Below are 14,051 nucleotides of genomic sequence, written 5' to 3'. Positions count from 1 at the left end.
GACCTTCAGAAAAGTCCTGTTTGAAGCTTCAAGTCACACTGATCAGGGCAACATCATTCCTCAATGACAACCTCGTGTTGTAAACACTTAGGATCTGCTGCAAAGATGAATCCTTCCAACTTTCCTGTCCTCACAGTGCCTCCATGAACAGAAGAAACCAAATCTTGTTTCCAGGTGGTAGCTGATCCAACTCAACAAGGATGATTCACAGAATGCTTTGGGTTGGAAAGGACCTCAAAGATCAACCAGTACCAACCCCCCTGCCATGGGCAGGGAGATCTCACATGGGCACAGGTTGTTCAAGGACTCATCCAACCTGGCTTTGAACACCTCCAGGGAGGTGGTGGAGCACAGAAGCACCCAACGTGATCTTTGATCACGTTGGGTGCTTCTGTGCTCCACCACCTCCCTGAGCAACCTGTGCCAGTGTCTCAGCACCCTCAACCTGTGCCAGTGTCTCACCACCCTCAACCTGTGCCAGTGTCTCACCACCCTCAACCTGTGCCAGTGTCTCACCCACCTCACTGCAAAGAATTTCTTCCTCATCTCCAGCTTCAATCTCCCCTCTTCCAGCTTCAATCCATTGTCCCTCACCCTGCTACTGCAAGCCCTTGTCAAAAGTCCCTCCCCAGCTCTCCTGTAGCCCCTTCAGGCACTGGCAGGCTGCTCTAAGGTCTCCTTTTCTCCAGGCTGTACACCCCCAGCTCCCACAGCCTGTGCTCACAGGGGAGCTTCTGCAGCCCACCTTACAGGAACGCCAGCACAAAGCTGCTGTTGTGATGCTGCAAAGGAATCAATCATTAAAACCAGAAGTTAAAAAAGAACTCCTCCCCCAGTGCAAGCTGCTGAGAACATTCCATGACTTACTGAGGAGGCAGGACCAGAGTTGTTGGCTGGGCCTTGGGCCTGCGTTTGGCAGACACCCCCATCTGGTTGGCTGAGCGCTTCAGAGACTGCTGATTCAAAAGGCCAGATGCCAGCCCGGCGTGGTACTGCAGCTGGGGAAGGAAAGCAGAGAGATGAAAAGGTGGATGCTGCCCTGCCCTGCCTCTGGCAGCCCTCTGCTGGCCCTGCACCCTGCTCAGACTGCAGCCACTGAGTGCATCGCACAACGGCAGAGGTCGGATGGGACCTCCAGAGATTGAGTCCAACCTCGCTGCCAGAGCAGCATCACCCAGGGCAGGGCAGGGCACACAGGAACACATCCAGGTGGGTTCTGAAGATTTCCACAGGAGACTCCACAACCTCTCTGGGCAGCCTGCTCCAGGGCTCCAGCACTCTCACGCCGAAGAAGTCCTCATCTCCAGATGGAACCTCCTGGGTTCCAGCTTGTACCTGTTGCTCCTTGTTCTATCACTGGGCACCAGTGAACAGAGCCTGGCACCTTCAGTCTGGCACCCACCCCACATTCATAGCCACTGATCAGATCCCCTCTCAGCCTTCTCCTCTCCAGCCCAAACAGCCCCAGAGCTCTCAGCCTCTCCTCACAGCAGAGATGTCCCTTCAGCATCCTCACAGCTTCCGTTGGACTCTGCAGCAGATCCCTGCCTCTCTTGATCTGGAAAGCCCCAAACTGGACACAGGATTCCAGCTGTGGTTTGACCAGGGCACAGAAGAGAGGCAGGAGAGCCTCCCTAGACCTGCTGGCCACACTGCCCTTGATGCAGCCCAGGATCCTGCTGGCCAGAGGGGCTCACTGCTGTCCTGAGGAGAACCTGCTGTCCGCTAAGACTCCCAGCTGAGCTGCCATGGAGCTCTCTATGCTGGCGTGGATGGGAGATGACAGCCACAAAAGCATACTGAAAAAGGCTGCTGTGAAACAGGGATTGCAAGGAAATTATGCTACAGGGCAAGTAAGGTGAGGTATCAAAGCCTTCCCCTCAAGTCCTAACTCTCCTCAATCCTGGGCTTGCTTGTAAACGTTCAGCCTGCTGCTTCTCCCAAGGGACAAAGCATCCTTATGTTTTGGAAGAAGAAAGCAGGCAGCAATGCAGCCCTTTCCCTGCAGCCCTTTCCCCAGCCAAGGCAGCTCTTTAGAACTCACTGTGCTTCAGAAACAGAAAGCCACAAACCAGCCCCAGCCAACTTTCTCCCCCTGCACAGCAAGTCCCAGCCTGGCAAATACCTGCGAGCACATCCCCGGAGCACTGCAGCAGCACTGACAGTCAGCAGCTTCCTCCTCTAACTTTTCCCTTCACTTGCCAATGAAAGACAAATTTGTGAAGGACACAAGATGAATCTGCAAGATTTTTGAGCTCATTCCCACTTGCTAGAAGGCTGAAGAGCAGCTCAAGTGCTGGGACTGTCCTAAAACCAGCTTCAGGTATATCAGGTTCCAAACTCACCTCTAAACACCTGCAGTTCCCACTCTTAGAATCATAGAATCAACCAGGCTGGCAGAGAGCTCCAAGCTCCTCCAGTCCAACCTAGCACCCAGCCCTGGCCAAGCAACCAGACCATGGCACTAAGTGCCCCAGCCAGGCTTGGCTTCAACACCTCCAGGCACAGCAACTCCACCACCTCCCTGGGCAGCCCATTCCAATGCCAATCACTCTCTCTAGGAGGAGAGAGCACTTCAGTTGCCAAGAGGAAGGACAAGATTCAGCATCAGACAAATGCAATTTCCCTCATCACTCCAGGCCCACATCAAGGGGCAGAAAGACCAGGGAAGTCCTTCTGCCCCTCTGCTCAGCATTGGCTTGGCAACACCTTGAGTGTTGTGTTCAGTTCTGGGCTCCTCCATTCCAGGGAGATGTTGAGGTGCTGGAAGGTGTTTGGAGAAGGGCAGCAAGGCTGGGGAGGGGCCTGGAGCACAGCCCTGTGAGGAGAGGCTGAGGGAGCTGGGGGTGTGCAGCCTGCAGCAGAGAAGGCTCAGGGCAGAGCTCATTGCTGCCTGCAGCTGCCTGCAGGGAGGCTGTAGCCAGGTGGGGTTGGGCTCTGCTGCCAGGCAGCCAGCAACAGAACAAGGGGACACAGCCTGAAGCTGTGCCAGGGCAGGTCTAGGCTGGATGTTAGGAGGAAGTTGTTGGCAAAGAGAGTGTTTGGCACTGGAATGGGCTGCCCAGGGAGGTGGTGGAGTGGCCGTGCCTGGAGGTGTTTAAGAGGAGGCTGCATGAGGCACTTAGGGTTAATTTGAAGGGTTAGGTGCTAAGCTGGACTCAATGCTCCTAGAGGTCTTTTCCAACCTGCTTGATTCTGTGATTCTGTGATCAATTTGTCTCAAGATTCGTTCTGAGCAAAATGATCTGCGCAGCACTTTAGAACTCTGCCCCCAGGGTCTGCACCTAAACAAAAGGCTGCAATGAGAGCAGACAGGCCTGGAAGCATTCAGAAAACAAAAGGCTCTTAGATAAAGCTGCAGGGTATGGACGGGAAGAAATTCTTTGCAGTGAGGGTGGTGAGAGACTGGCAGAGGTTGAGGGTGGTGAGAGACTGGCACAGGTTGCCCAGGGAGGTTGTGGAGCACAGAAGCACCCAACGTGATCAAAGATCACGTTGGGTGCTTCTGTGCTCCACAACCTCCCTGCCGGTTTTCAGGAGCAGGTTGGATGATGCCTTGAACAGCCCAAGCTGGTGGGAAGTGTGTCTGCCCATGGCAGGGGTTTGGAACTGAATGACTTTTATGGTCCCTTCCTACCCAAGCCATTCTGTGAGCCTATGTAAGTCAGGAAAGCAAAGGCTTGTAGTGACCTACAGCTACTGAAACGAGCAAAGCCATCCCATGAGCCAATCTGACTCCAAAGTGAGAGCTCAGAGCATTCAGTTGGCACCTGAGTAGGCTCCTGATTTCCTGGGCTGGCTCTGCACATGCTCTTGGTGGTGGCACAACATGAAGACACATCACAGCACTAATGGGAAGAGAACAAAAGGGCCAGGGAAAGGGGTGGTGGGGGAAGGAGGGGACTGGATTGCCCCAGGAGCTGCACTTAAGAGCAAGAAATTTGGCTCAAATTTGGTTTTCTCTGACAGATTCCTCAACTGCAGAAAATCGATGAGAGCAGTGGACAGCAGATGTTGGAGAGGCAATGCTTCAAAGTGTCAGGGGCTTAGTTTTCAATCTTCACTAGGCAGAATCTGCAGTGAGTGCAATATGCAGGGAATTAAAAGGAGAAACAGCTCTGGCAGAAGAACCTCCCCTGAGTCAGGAACAGCCTTTTCCCAGTTCTTCCTGTATCCCATAAAGAGCAGCTCTCCTCCAGCCATTCTGTGCTGCTGACACTCTTCAGAGATGCAAAGAACGGGTAGGAAGAGACCTCAAAGATCATCCAGCTCTAAACTCCTGCCATAGCTGTGGACACCTCTCACCAGTTCAGGCTTGCTCAAGGACTCACCCAGCCTGGTCCTGAACACCTCCCTGAGCAACCTGTGCCAGTGTCTCACCACCCTCAACCTCTGCCAGTGTCTCACCATCCTCACTGCAAACAACTTCTTCCTAACATCTACTTTCAATCTCCCCTCTGCCACTTCAGACCCATCCCTCCTCCTCCTCTCATTACCAGACCTTGTCAATAGTCCCTCCCCACCCCTCCTGCAGCCCCCTTCACATCCTGCAAGGCCACTCCAAGGTCTCCTCCAAGCCTTCTCCTCTCCAGCCTGCACAGCCCCAACTCTCTCAGCCTGTGCTCACAGCAGAGCTGCTGCAGCCCTCTCAGCATCTTGGTGGCCTCCTCCAAACTGGCTCCAACACTTCCATGTCCTGCTTGTGCTGGGGGCTCCAGAACTGCACCCAGGACTCCTGGGCAACCTGTGCCAGAGTCTCACCACTCTCACTGCAAACATTTTCTTCCTCATCTCCAGTCTCAATCTTTCTGGGCTCACCCATGGAAATCTAAACCCAGTTGTGACCACTGTGCAGAAAGGCCCCAACAGGCACTTCAGGTGCAGAACCATCATCTGGACACTCACTCAATGATGGGAGATGCTAATTCACAGCTCCATTTCAAATCCAACCTTTTAAAGCCCCTTTGGCTAAGCAAACATTTAATGGGCAGGCATGAAAAGCAAAAGAATTCAAAAGAGATCTACTCCAAAACACCAATTCTGCCCTTGAAGGCTGCCTCCCTGCCAGTGATTAGGCTATTTTTGTTAATTATTTCTTTACCATCTACCTTTGCTCCTAGGAAAGCAAACCCAACTGGCAAAATCTATAAGGGGCATTAAATATTTACTAAACCTTTCTTATAATGGGAGAAAAGGTCAAAGTTAATAAAACTGACAGGCAGCTTCTGTCCAGTTTGATTTATGCATTATTAAAGCATCAGAGAGTGTAGTGCACAGAATGCAGCCTTGTTTTAGGGGGTGTTAAGTGAAGAGGTTGGGGAGTTGTTTTCACAGGCTCACAGATGTCAGGGGTTGGAAGGGACCCAAGGACATCACTGAGTCCAATCCCCCTGCCACAGCAGGACCACACAACCCAGCTCAGGGCACACAGGAACACATCCAGACAGGCCTGCCAAGGCTTCACAGAAGGAGACTCCACAACCTCTCTGGGCAGCCTCTGCCAGGGCTCTGGACCCTTACAAGCAAGAAGTTGCCCCTTGTGTTGAGCTGCAACCTCCTGTGCTGCAGCTTCCATCCATTGCTGCTTGTCCTATCCTAGGCAGCAGTGAGCAGAGCCTGACCCCTCTCCTGACTCCCAGCCCTCAGATAGCTACAGACAATTACTAAATCCCCTCTCAGTCTTCTCCTCTCCAGACTGAGCAGCCCCAGGGCCCTCAGCCTCCCCCCACCAGGCAATGCTCCAGTCCCCTCATCACGTCATGTTTGTTATCACCACTTCAGAGGGTCAGAAACAAAACTAAAAAGCCCCCAGAGGGACAGGCTGAGAGTTGGGGTTGTATAGCCTGGAGAAGAGAAGGCTCCAGGGAGAGCTTCAAACAGCCTCCCAATACCTGAAGGGGGCTACAGGCGAGCTGGGAAGGGACTTTGGACAAGGGCTGTAGGGACAGGATAAGAGGGACAGCTTCAAGCACAGACAGGAGAACCAAACAGAGCAGCTCAGAGACATGACAAAAGCTGAGAGTGCTGGGGAAAGGGTCCAGAGCAGCAGCTGATGTCAGCTGCTGGGGACAGTGCCCAGCTGGATGGAACAGCACTGAACTAAGAGGCTTTGCCTCCCACACTGGGTACCAACCCAGCTGTAAAAAGGAAACAGTTTCCAGTGTCAGAAAGCAGAACCTCCCTGGGCAACCCATTCCAGCCTCTCACCACTCTCCTGCTCAACAACTTCCTCCTCACTTCCAGCCTCACTCTCCCCACCTCCACCTTTGCTCCAATCCCCCCACTCCTGGCACTCCCTCACAGCCTAAAGTCCCTTCCCAGCTTTCTTGTAGCCCCCTTCAGATCCTGGAAGGCCACAAGAAGGTCACCTGGGAGCCTTCTCTTTTCCAGTCTGCACAGCCTCAACTCTTTCAGTCTGTGCTCACAGCAGAGCTGCTGCAGCCCTCTGAGCATCCTCCTGGCCCTGCTCTGGACACACTCCAGCATCTCCACAGCCCTCTTGTCATAGGGACACCTTTAAGGTGCTTTCCAACCCAACCCATCCTATGAATCAAACCTGCTACCCACCCACTGAAGCCCAGCACTGCTGCAGCACCAGGGACAACTGCAAATCATTTCTGGAGCAGCAGCCACAGAATTTCCCAGCAGCCACAGGCTTTATTGCAGCAAAATTCCACCTCTTTCAGCGTGGGGAATTCCAACTGCTCCCCTTCCTAATGAAATACTCCTCTCTCAGATTTCAACAAGATTGGTTATTTTCTTTTCTTCTCCCTTTTTTTTCCCCCTCCCTGATCCATGCAGATGAAACACAAAATCTATTTCAGAAAACGAAGAACTGAAACCCCAACACCAACAGGAGAAAAAAAAACCCAAATCAACTCTAAAATCAATGTACAACACTTAGCAGCCAGGACCTGCACCAGTGCCAGCTTGTGGAGCTTTCTGATGAGTTGCAGGGTATTTTTTCTCCAGAGTGTGGTTCCAAGTGAAATGTGTGAATTCCACAGCTGAAAAAAAACCCCAAAGGCTGCACTGCTCCGGGGAGTAGGGAAAACACTCCAAATAACACTGCAGTACTCACCAAAGCCTTACCTGAGGGTAAATAAAACACAGAACTTGGACTGCTTTCACCTGTTCTTCTTTTCTAAACTCCTCATCCTACTCTGTCCTCATACCAGAGAATGGCTCAGGTTGGAAGGGAGCTCAGAGATCACCTCCAACCTCCCCACCATGCCCTGGGACACCTCTCAGCTAGACTCAGCTGCTCAAGGCTTCATCCAGCCTGGCCCTGAACACCCCCAGGCAGGAGGCAGCCACAGCCTCCCTGGGCAGCCTGTGCCAGGCTCTCACCACTCTCACACTCAACTTCTTCCTCAGCTCCACTCTAACCCTGCTCTGCCTCAGCTCCAAACCATTCCCTCTTGGCCTGGCTCAGACCCCCTCAGCAAAGCCTCTCTGCAGCCTTCCTGCAGGCTCCCTTCAGGCACTGGCAGGCAGCAGTGAGGTCACTCTGGAGCCTTCTTCCCTTGCAGGCTGCACCCTTCCAGCCCCCTCAACCTGTGCTCACAGCAGAGCTGCTCCAGCCCTGGATCATCTTCGTGGCCTCCTCTGGCCTCTCTCCACCAGCTCTGAGCCCCTCTCATGCTGGGGACAGCAGGACTGGAGGCAGGACTCAAGGTGGGGAGGACACAGAGTTGGTGGAGAGATTTCAGGGGAGGCCACAAAGATGCTCCAAGGGCTGGAGCAGCTCTGCTGTGAGTAGAGGGAGCTGGGGGGTTGCAGCCTGCAGAGGAGAAGACTTGGAGGGGGCCTCAGAGCTGCCTGAAGGGATCCTACAGGAAGGCTGCAGAGCTTTTCCAGAGGGTGTCCAGAGGCAGGACAGGGATCCCCAACAGACCACACTGTCCCCTGCAGAAGGTCTGTGAGGTTTGGAGCTGAGAACTTCTGCCACAAGCAAAGGCCTCAGAGCAGAGCAGCGCAGCGAGGTCCCTCTGGCCAGCAGGGATGGGATGGTGACAGCTGAGCTCCTGGCCGGCAGCAGCGCTTCCAGCGCCGTTCTGAAGCTGCAAACATGTTCCATGGTGCTCATTTAAAACTTCTCAAATTAAAGCTTCCTCATTAGAATCATGCTGGGGCTGAAGGTCTTTGCTTTCCATAATTCATGGGCTGGAGGCTTTGCATGTGCTGACTGCTGACCAAACAAGTCATTACACTCCACTTACTGACAAGGCCATTTAATGCTGGAGAAATTGGTCGGGTAGGGAGAAGACAAGAAGGGAGGAAAAAAAAGCCACTTGGAGTATGGACAGCTGATTGTGTCTACTGACAGCTGCACCTCCATGGTAGGCATCATCACTACTTAGAGCTTCTAAAGCAGCAATAGGTTTGCTTTGGAGAGTGAGATCAAAAGGAGGACTTTTCCTCATGATCCTCATGCTCTGCTGTGCTGTTTTCACTGTTCTCAACTAAATCATTCCTGACCACACACAAACAGAGAAGCATTTTCTTAGAGTTAAAAATCAGAGAATGGAAGAGGTTGGAAGGGACCTCTGGAGATCACTGAGTCCAAGCCCCCATGCCACGGCAGGGTCACCTAGAGGAGGTCACACAGGAGCACATCCAGGCAGGTTTTGAAGGTCTCCAGAGATGGATCTCCAGCATCTCTCTGGGCAGCCTGCTCCAAGACTCCATCAGCCTTAAAGAAGTTCCTCCTCATGTTTAGATGGAGCTTCTGATGTGCCAGCTTGTGCCCCTTACCCCTTGTCCTGTCCCTGGGCAATGCTGAAACCCCCTGGTGCCATACTCCTGACACCCACCCTTGAAGTACTGATCAGCGCCGAGCAGCTTCCCTCTCAGGCTGCTCTTTTCCAGACTAAGCAGCTCCCACTCTCAGCCTTTCCTCACCAGAGATGTTCCAGGCCCCTCAGCATCTTTGCAGCCCTTTGCTGTACCCTCTCCAACAAGTCTCTGCCCTCCTTGAACTGGAGAGCCCAGAACTGGACACAGTAATTCACAGCAGGGCAGAGCAGAGGTGGGGGAGATCCTGCTCAGCCTGCTTGCCACATTCTTCTGGATGCCCCCAGGGAATCCTTTGGCCTTTATGTTTCCTTCTTCCCATTCCTCCAAGAGAGAGTTTCAGAGAAGCAGCTGCCAGATACTCCCCCAAGTTTGCAGCTCCCTGTACCACCCCTGAACACGTGCAGGTTTGTCTCCTTTCAAGATGCTCAGAGCTCTGCTCCTCATCATTAAGCTCTCTCCCTTGAAGCTAACGAGGGATTTGCCCATCAGGATAAAACTCTCCTGCTCCTTTTGAAAGAGCAACGAGCAAGCCAGCAGGACACTCCCCCAGCTTCATCTCTGCAGACTAAAGCAGGGAAGAGAGAAATTACAGCACCTTAATTGAGATTTCTTTCTGTTTTAAGCTTCTCTCAGATATAATGAGGCTGCTTTGGAAATTCTCTCTTGCTCCAAACAATGTTTGATCATTTCAGGACAGCTGAATTCTTGACTTGGCCAACACAGCTGCAAGGAACCAAAGGAGCAGCTTCCAATTTCTCTCCTCTCTGGCTTCCCTCTGGTGGAACTGGGTTGCAGGCTTTAGAGTCACCAGCAAAGCTCAAGGCTGTGCCTTTGCTCTGCTCTACACTTTAATCAGGACATGGCTGGTTGTTAAAGCATTTATGCTCCCCCCAACACTTTCTAGCTTACAAGAATATTTCAGCAACAAATTCCTATCCGTGGTGGGAACAAAGGCTCCCTCCTTTCCCTCCCCTGCCATTTGGTTTTCCAGCCCTGTACAAAGGTTCACAGAATCACAGAATGGTTTGGGATGGAAGGAACCTGAAAAACCTAATTCCCACCTCCTGCCATGGGCAGGGACAGCTCCTGCTAGAGCAGGATGCTCAAGGACCCACCCAACCTGGCCTTGAGCACTTCCAGGCTTGGAGCCTCCACGGCTTCTCCAGGCAACCTGGTCCAGTGCCTCAGGTCCACCACGGGGAGGAATTTGCTCTTAATGTCTACTCCAAGTCCAGCTTCTGCCAGTCTGAAGCCATCAGCCCTCACCCTGTCACTCCATACCTTCACCAAAAGTCCCTCCCCAGCTCTCCTGGCGCTCACTTCAAACACTGCAAGGCTGCTCTAAGGTCTCCCCAGAGCCTTCTCTTCTCCTGGCTGAACAGCCCCAACACTCTCAGCCTGTCTCCACAGCAGAGGTTCTGAAGCCCTCTGATCACCCTCATGGCTTCCTCTGGCCCCACTCCCACAGCTCCATGCCCAGCTGGTGTCAGGGCTCCGGAGCTGGCCCTGCACTGCAGGTGGGGTCTCAGCAGAGCAGAGGAGCAGAACCACCTCTCTCCATCTGCTGCCCACGCTGCTGGGGATCAGCCCAGGACATGGTTGGCTTCTGGGCCACTGCTGCAGCCTGTTAAGTTATTGCCTCTATCCCTACACCCTGATCCAGCTGAGTTGTGCCCCTCAGGAGCTCCCAGCTCTGCCCACAGCCCCTTGCGTGCCACAGCTGCTGCCTGCCTCACGGAGAGGCACAGTGCCACTGCCTCCCTCTGCTCCACAAGCCAGCAAGTAAGGAGCTTCCTGAGGACATCCACCTGCAGGTGCCTCTGTACAGGCACTCCTGCTTGTCCCTTATGCCTCTCCTCCTTGCTCCCAAGGCCAGGGAAGCCAAAACCAAGCTCAGATTTGAGAGAGGCAGACACAAGAGCAGGAATGCATTGCTGCTATCCCTCTTTCTTTCAGCATCCTGTCCTCACTGCCTCACCACACTGGCTTTGAATCCCTGATGTGCTCAGAGTGCTGCTTCAAGCACTGTCACATCCCAGCCTGCAAGCACCCTCTCCCCACACCTTCCTCTCCAACCCACTGAAGCTCTGCTGATGAATGGCTGCATTGATGTTCCCTTTGCTCCAATCCTGCTTGCAAGTCTTTGGCTTTTGACCATGCAGAGGTAGCAAAATTTGTGGCACTTCCTTCAAGGGACTGGCCAAAACTTCAGCAGCTGCAGGCAGCACTCAGCTGCCATGGCCACCAAACCCGAACCTTTCACCCCAGGAGGCATTTTTTTCTGCCCTTACTCAACTATTTTGTGGCCAAAAATGAATGCCAGATATCTGAACCCTGTCCTCAACCTCACCTTAGGTTCTAGGAGACAGAGCAGCTCTGTTGCTCCCTAGCAGCAGTTTGAACTCTTCCTTCTCTGACAAGTTGCACTGAAAACTCTCTCCAGCCAAAAGTAAAACTACCAATTAATTAAGAACTCTAAATTAGCTCTTTCCAGGGAGGGTGGGGAGGTACTGGCACAGGTTGCCCAGGGAGGCTGTGGATGTCTCCTCCCCAGAGGTGTTCAGGGCCAGGCTGGATAAGGCCTGGAGCAGCCTGGGCTAGTGCAATGTGTCCCTGCCATGGCAGGGGCTTGAAGCTAGATGAGCTTTAAGGTCCCTTCCAACCCAAAGCCTTCTACACTTAAGGTCTCATCCAACCTGGCCTTGAACACCTGCAGGGAGGAAGCATCCATGGCCTCCCTGGGCAACCTGTGCCAGTGTCCCCCCATCCTCACTGTCAAGAATTTCCTCCTAACCTCCAGCCTAAATCTCACATCCCCAAGCTTCAATCCATTCCCTCTCACTCTATCCCTGCAAGCCCTTGTCCAAAGTCCCTGCCCAGCTCTCATGTAGCCCTTTCCAGGCACTGGAATGCAGCTCTGAAGTCTCCTTGGAGCCTTCTCTAGGCTGAAGAGCCCCAACTCTCCCAGCCTGTCCCCACAGGGGAGCTTCTCCAGCCCACCTTACACAAAACAAACCCAGAATGCAAGCACAAAGCTGCTGTTGTGATGACTGGAAAAGAATTTCTTCCCCATCTCCAGCCTAAATCTCCTCTCCTCGAGCCCCAGGTCAGACATTCCAAAGTCCCAAGTTAGACATTAAACAAAATAAACCAGGAAGACTTTAGTCAAATGATTTCTTCAGACTCCAAAGAGTTAAGGTATGAATGTTTGGGGCAATGAAAAGGAAAGGAGAAGGAGGGGGGGGGGAGAAAAGCCAGGCTCTCTCAGGTTTGATTGATAAAAGTAGAGCTTTTAACTACAACTGGAAAAACCTCAAGACTGGCAACATTTTTCCCCCACAATAATATGCTTCCTCTGCTTTTTTTCAGCAGAGTGCACATAAATCACAGAAATGTTAAAGAGTTCCATACATCACAGGCTGGCATTTCCCAGCTACTCACCACATCTGTAACAGTCAAGGGGATGGAGAGCAGGGAGGGTGACCAGCAAAGCTACTCACACAAACAAAGGCACTTCTGCCACCCCAGCAGGGCTCAGCAGGGCTGGAGGCAAGGCTGGCTTCTAGAATGTGTGACCAGAAGGCTCAAGGAGCCAGGTGGGGTTGGGCTCTGCTGCCAGACACCCAGCAACAGAAGAAGGGGACACAGCCTGAAGTTGTGCCAGGGCAGGTCTAGGCTGGATGTGAGTGGGAAGTTGTTGTCAGAGAGAGTGATTGGCATTGGAATGGGCTGCCCAGGGAGGTGGTGGAGTGGCTGTGGCTGGAGGTGTTGAAGCCAAGCCTGGCTGGGGCACTTAGTGCCATGGTCAGGTTGCTTGGCCAGGGCTGGGTGTTAGGCTGGGCTGGCTGAGCTTGGAGCTCTCTGCCAACCTGCTTGGTTCTGTGATTCTATTCTAAGACCAAGAGAGACAGGGAGCTGTTGGAGAAGAGGCCACAAGAGGCTCCAAAGCTGCTGAGGAGCCTGGAGCAGCTCTGTGAGGAGGAAAAGAATGCCAGAAGTGACCTGGGGCTGTTGTCCTGGAGAAGAGCAGCCCCAGAGGAGAGCTGATCAATACTTATCAAGGGCTAAAGGGTGAGGGGCAAGAGGATGGGCCCAGACTCCTCTCAGTACTGCCCAGGCACAGCACAAGGGGCAAGGGGCACAAACTGGAATCCAAAAGGTTCCATCTGAGCAGGAGGAGAAACTGCTTTGGTGTGAGGGTGCTGGAGGCCTGGAGCAGGCTGCCCAGAGAGGTTGTGGAGCCTCCTTCACTGGAGAGATTCCAGCCCCAGCTGGGCACTATGATCCTGGGCAAGCTGCTGTGGGTGCCCTGCTTTAGCAGAGGGCTTGCTCTGGATGATCTCCAGAGGTCTCTTCCAACCTCCACCATGCTGGGATTCTGTGGAATCCAAAGCCACTAAACCAAGGCAGTCCTGACAGAGCAGGCTCACAAAAAGGAAACACATCTGTGCCAGAACAGAGGAGGGAGGTCAGAACAAGCAGCTTGTTCCACCTGGTTCTGCATCAGGCAAAGCAAATGCTCCAGTAAGGCTTGGGGCACCTGCAGCAGACCTGACTTTACATCTGCAAAGAGCCAGCCCCAAAATGCCACTAACTGCAGTGCTCAGCTGCATATCCAGCACGGTTGCACCCCCAACACCCAAGCACACAACAGCCTCAGACAGATGAGGTTTTCCTCCACAACTTTTACAGATGAAAATCTCATCTCCTCTCCTGCCAGGAAGCCACAGCTTCTGCAAAGTTTATCTGTCCATCTGCTGAAGATGTCACACTCTGACTGGGGAGTGCAAAAAGCACAGAGATGTTTTACAACCAACTCCAAAAGTGCCTGTAGTCTGAGCTCGTGTCAGAGCCATATGCTTCCCACAAACACCTCTTCTGCTACACTGCTTTTTTTCCCCCTCTTACCACAGCACAAAGAGTAACAGCTCCAGAGCTGCTGGAACCTTTGAGTGCTCAGAATAGCTCCCAGATTCTTACTCTCAGCTGCCCTGCTCGGGTGAGCTAACTGCTCAGAAAGCAGAACAAGGAAACAGCACACTGAGCAAGAACACCCTCCTCTGCCAGCAGTTACCCCTGGCTGCAGGTGAAGCACACACTCAGAGAGCACCAGAGCAAGAACAAACAGCAGCTTTGCTGGGATGGCACCAGAAGTGGCACAAGGTTTGCAGTTGGCTCTGTCAGCACTGAAGACTTCAAAGAATGAAGCAGGCTGGAAGAGAGCTCCAAGCTCAGCCAGCCCAACCTAGCAC

At 53.0% G+C, this 14,051-nt stretch overlaps 1 protein-coding gene across 1 annotated transcript in view; it reads right to left on the bottom strand.

The window, feature by feature from the left end:
* Window positions 1-14,051, bottom strand: part of MED27 (mediator complex subunit 27) — a 107,671-nt gene that overhangs the window by 61,866 nt on the left and 31,754 nt on the right. Inside the window, exon 3 of the mRNA XM_064171036.1 lies at window positions 868-998. Coding sequence (XP_064027106.1) covers window positions 868-998 — 131 coding nt within the window. The remainder of the gene's footprint in view (window positions 1-867; window positions 999-14,051) is intronic.

This window comes from Pogoniulus pusillus, chromosome 35, assembly GCF_015220805.1.
Source record: "Pogoniulus pusillus isolate bPogPus1 chromosome 35, bPogPus1.pri, whole genome shotgun sequence".
In the NCBI taxonomy this organism is placed as follows: domain Eukaryota; kingdom Metazoa; phylum Chordata; class Aves; order Piciformes; family Lybiidae; genus Pogoniulus; species Pogoniulus pusillus.
This window is presented reverse-complemented; position numbering and strand designations above follow the sequence as displayed.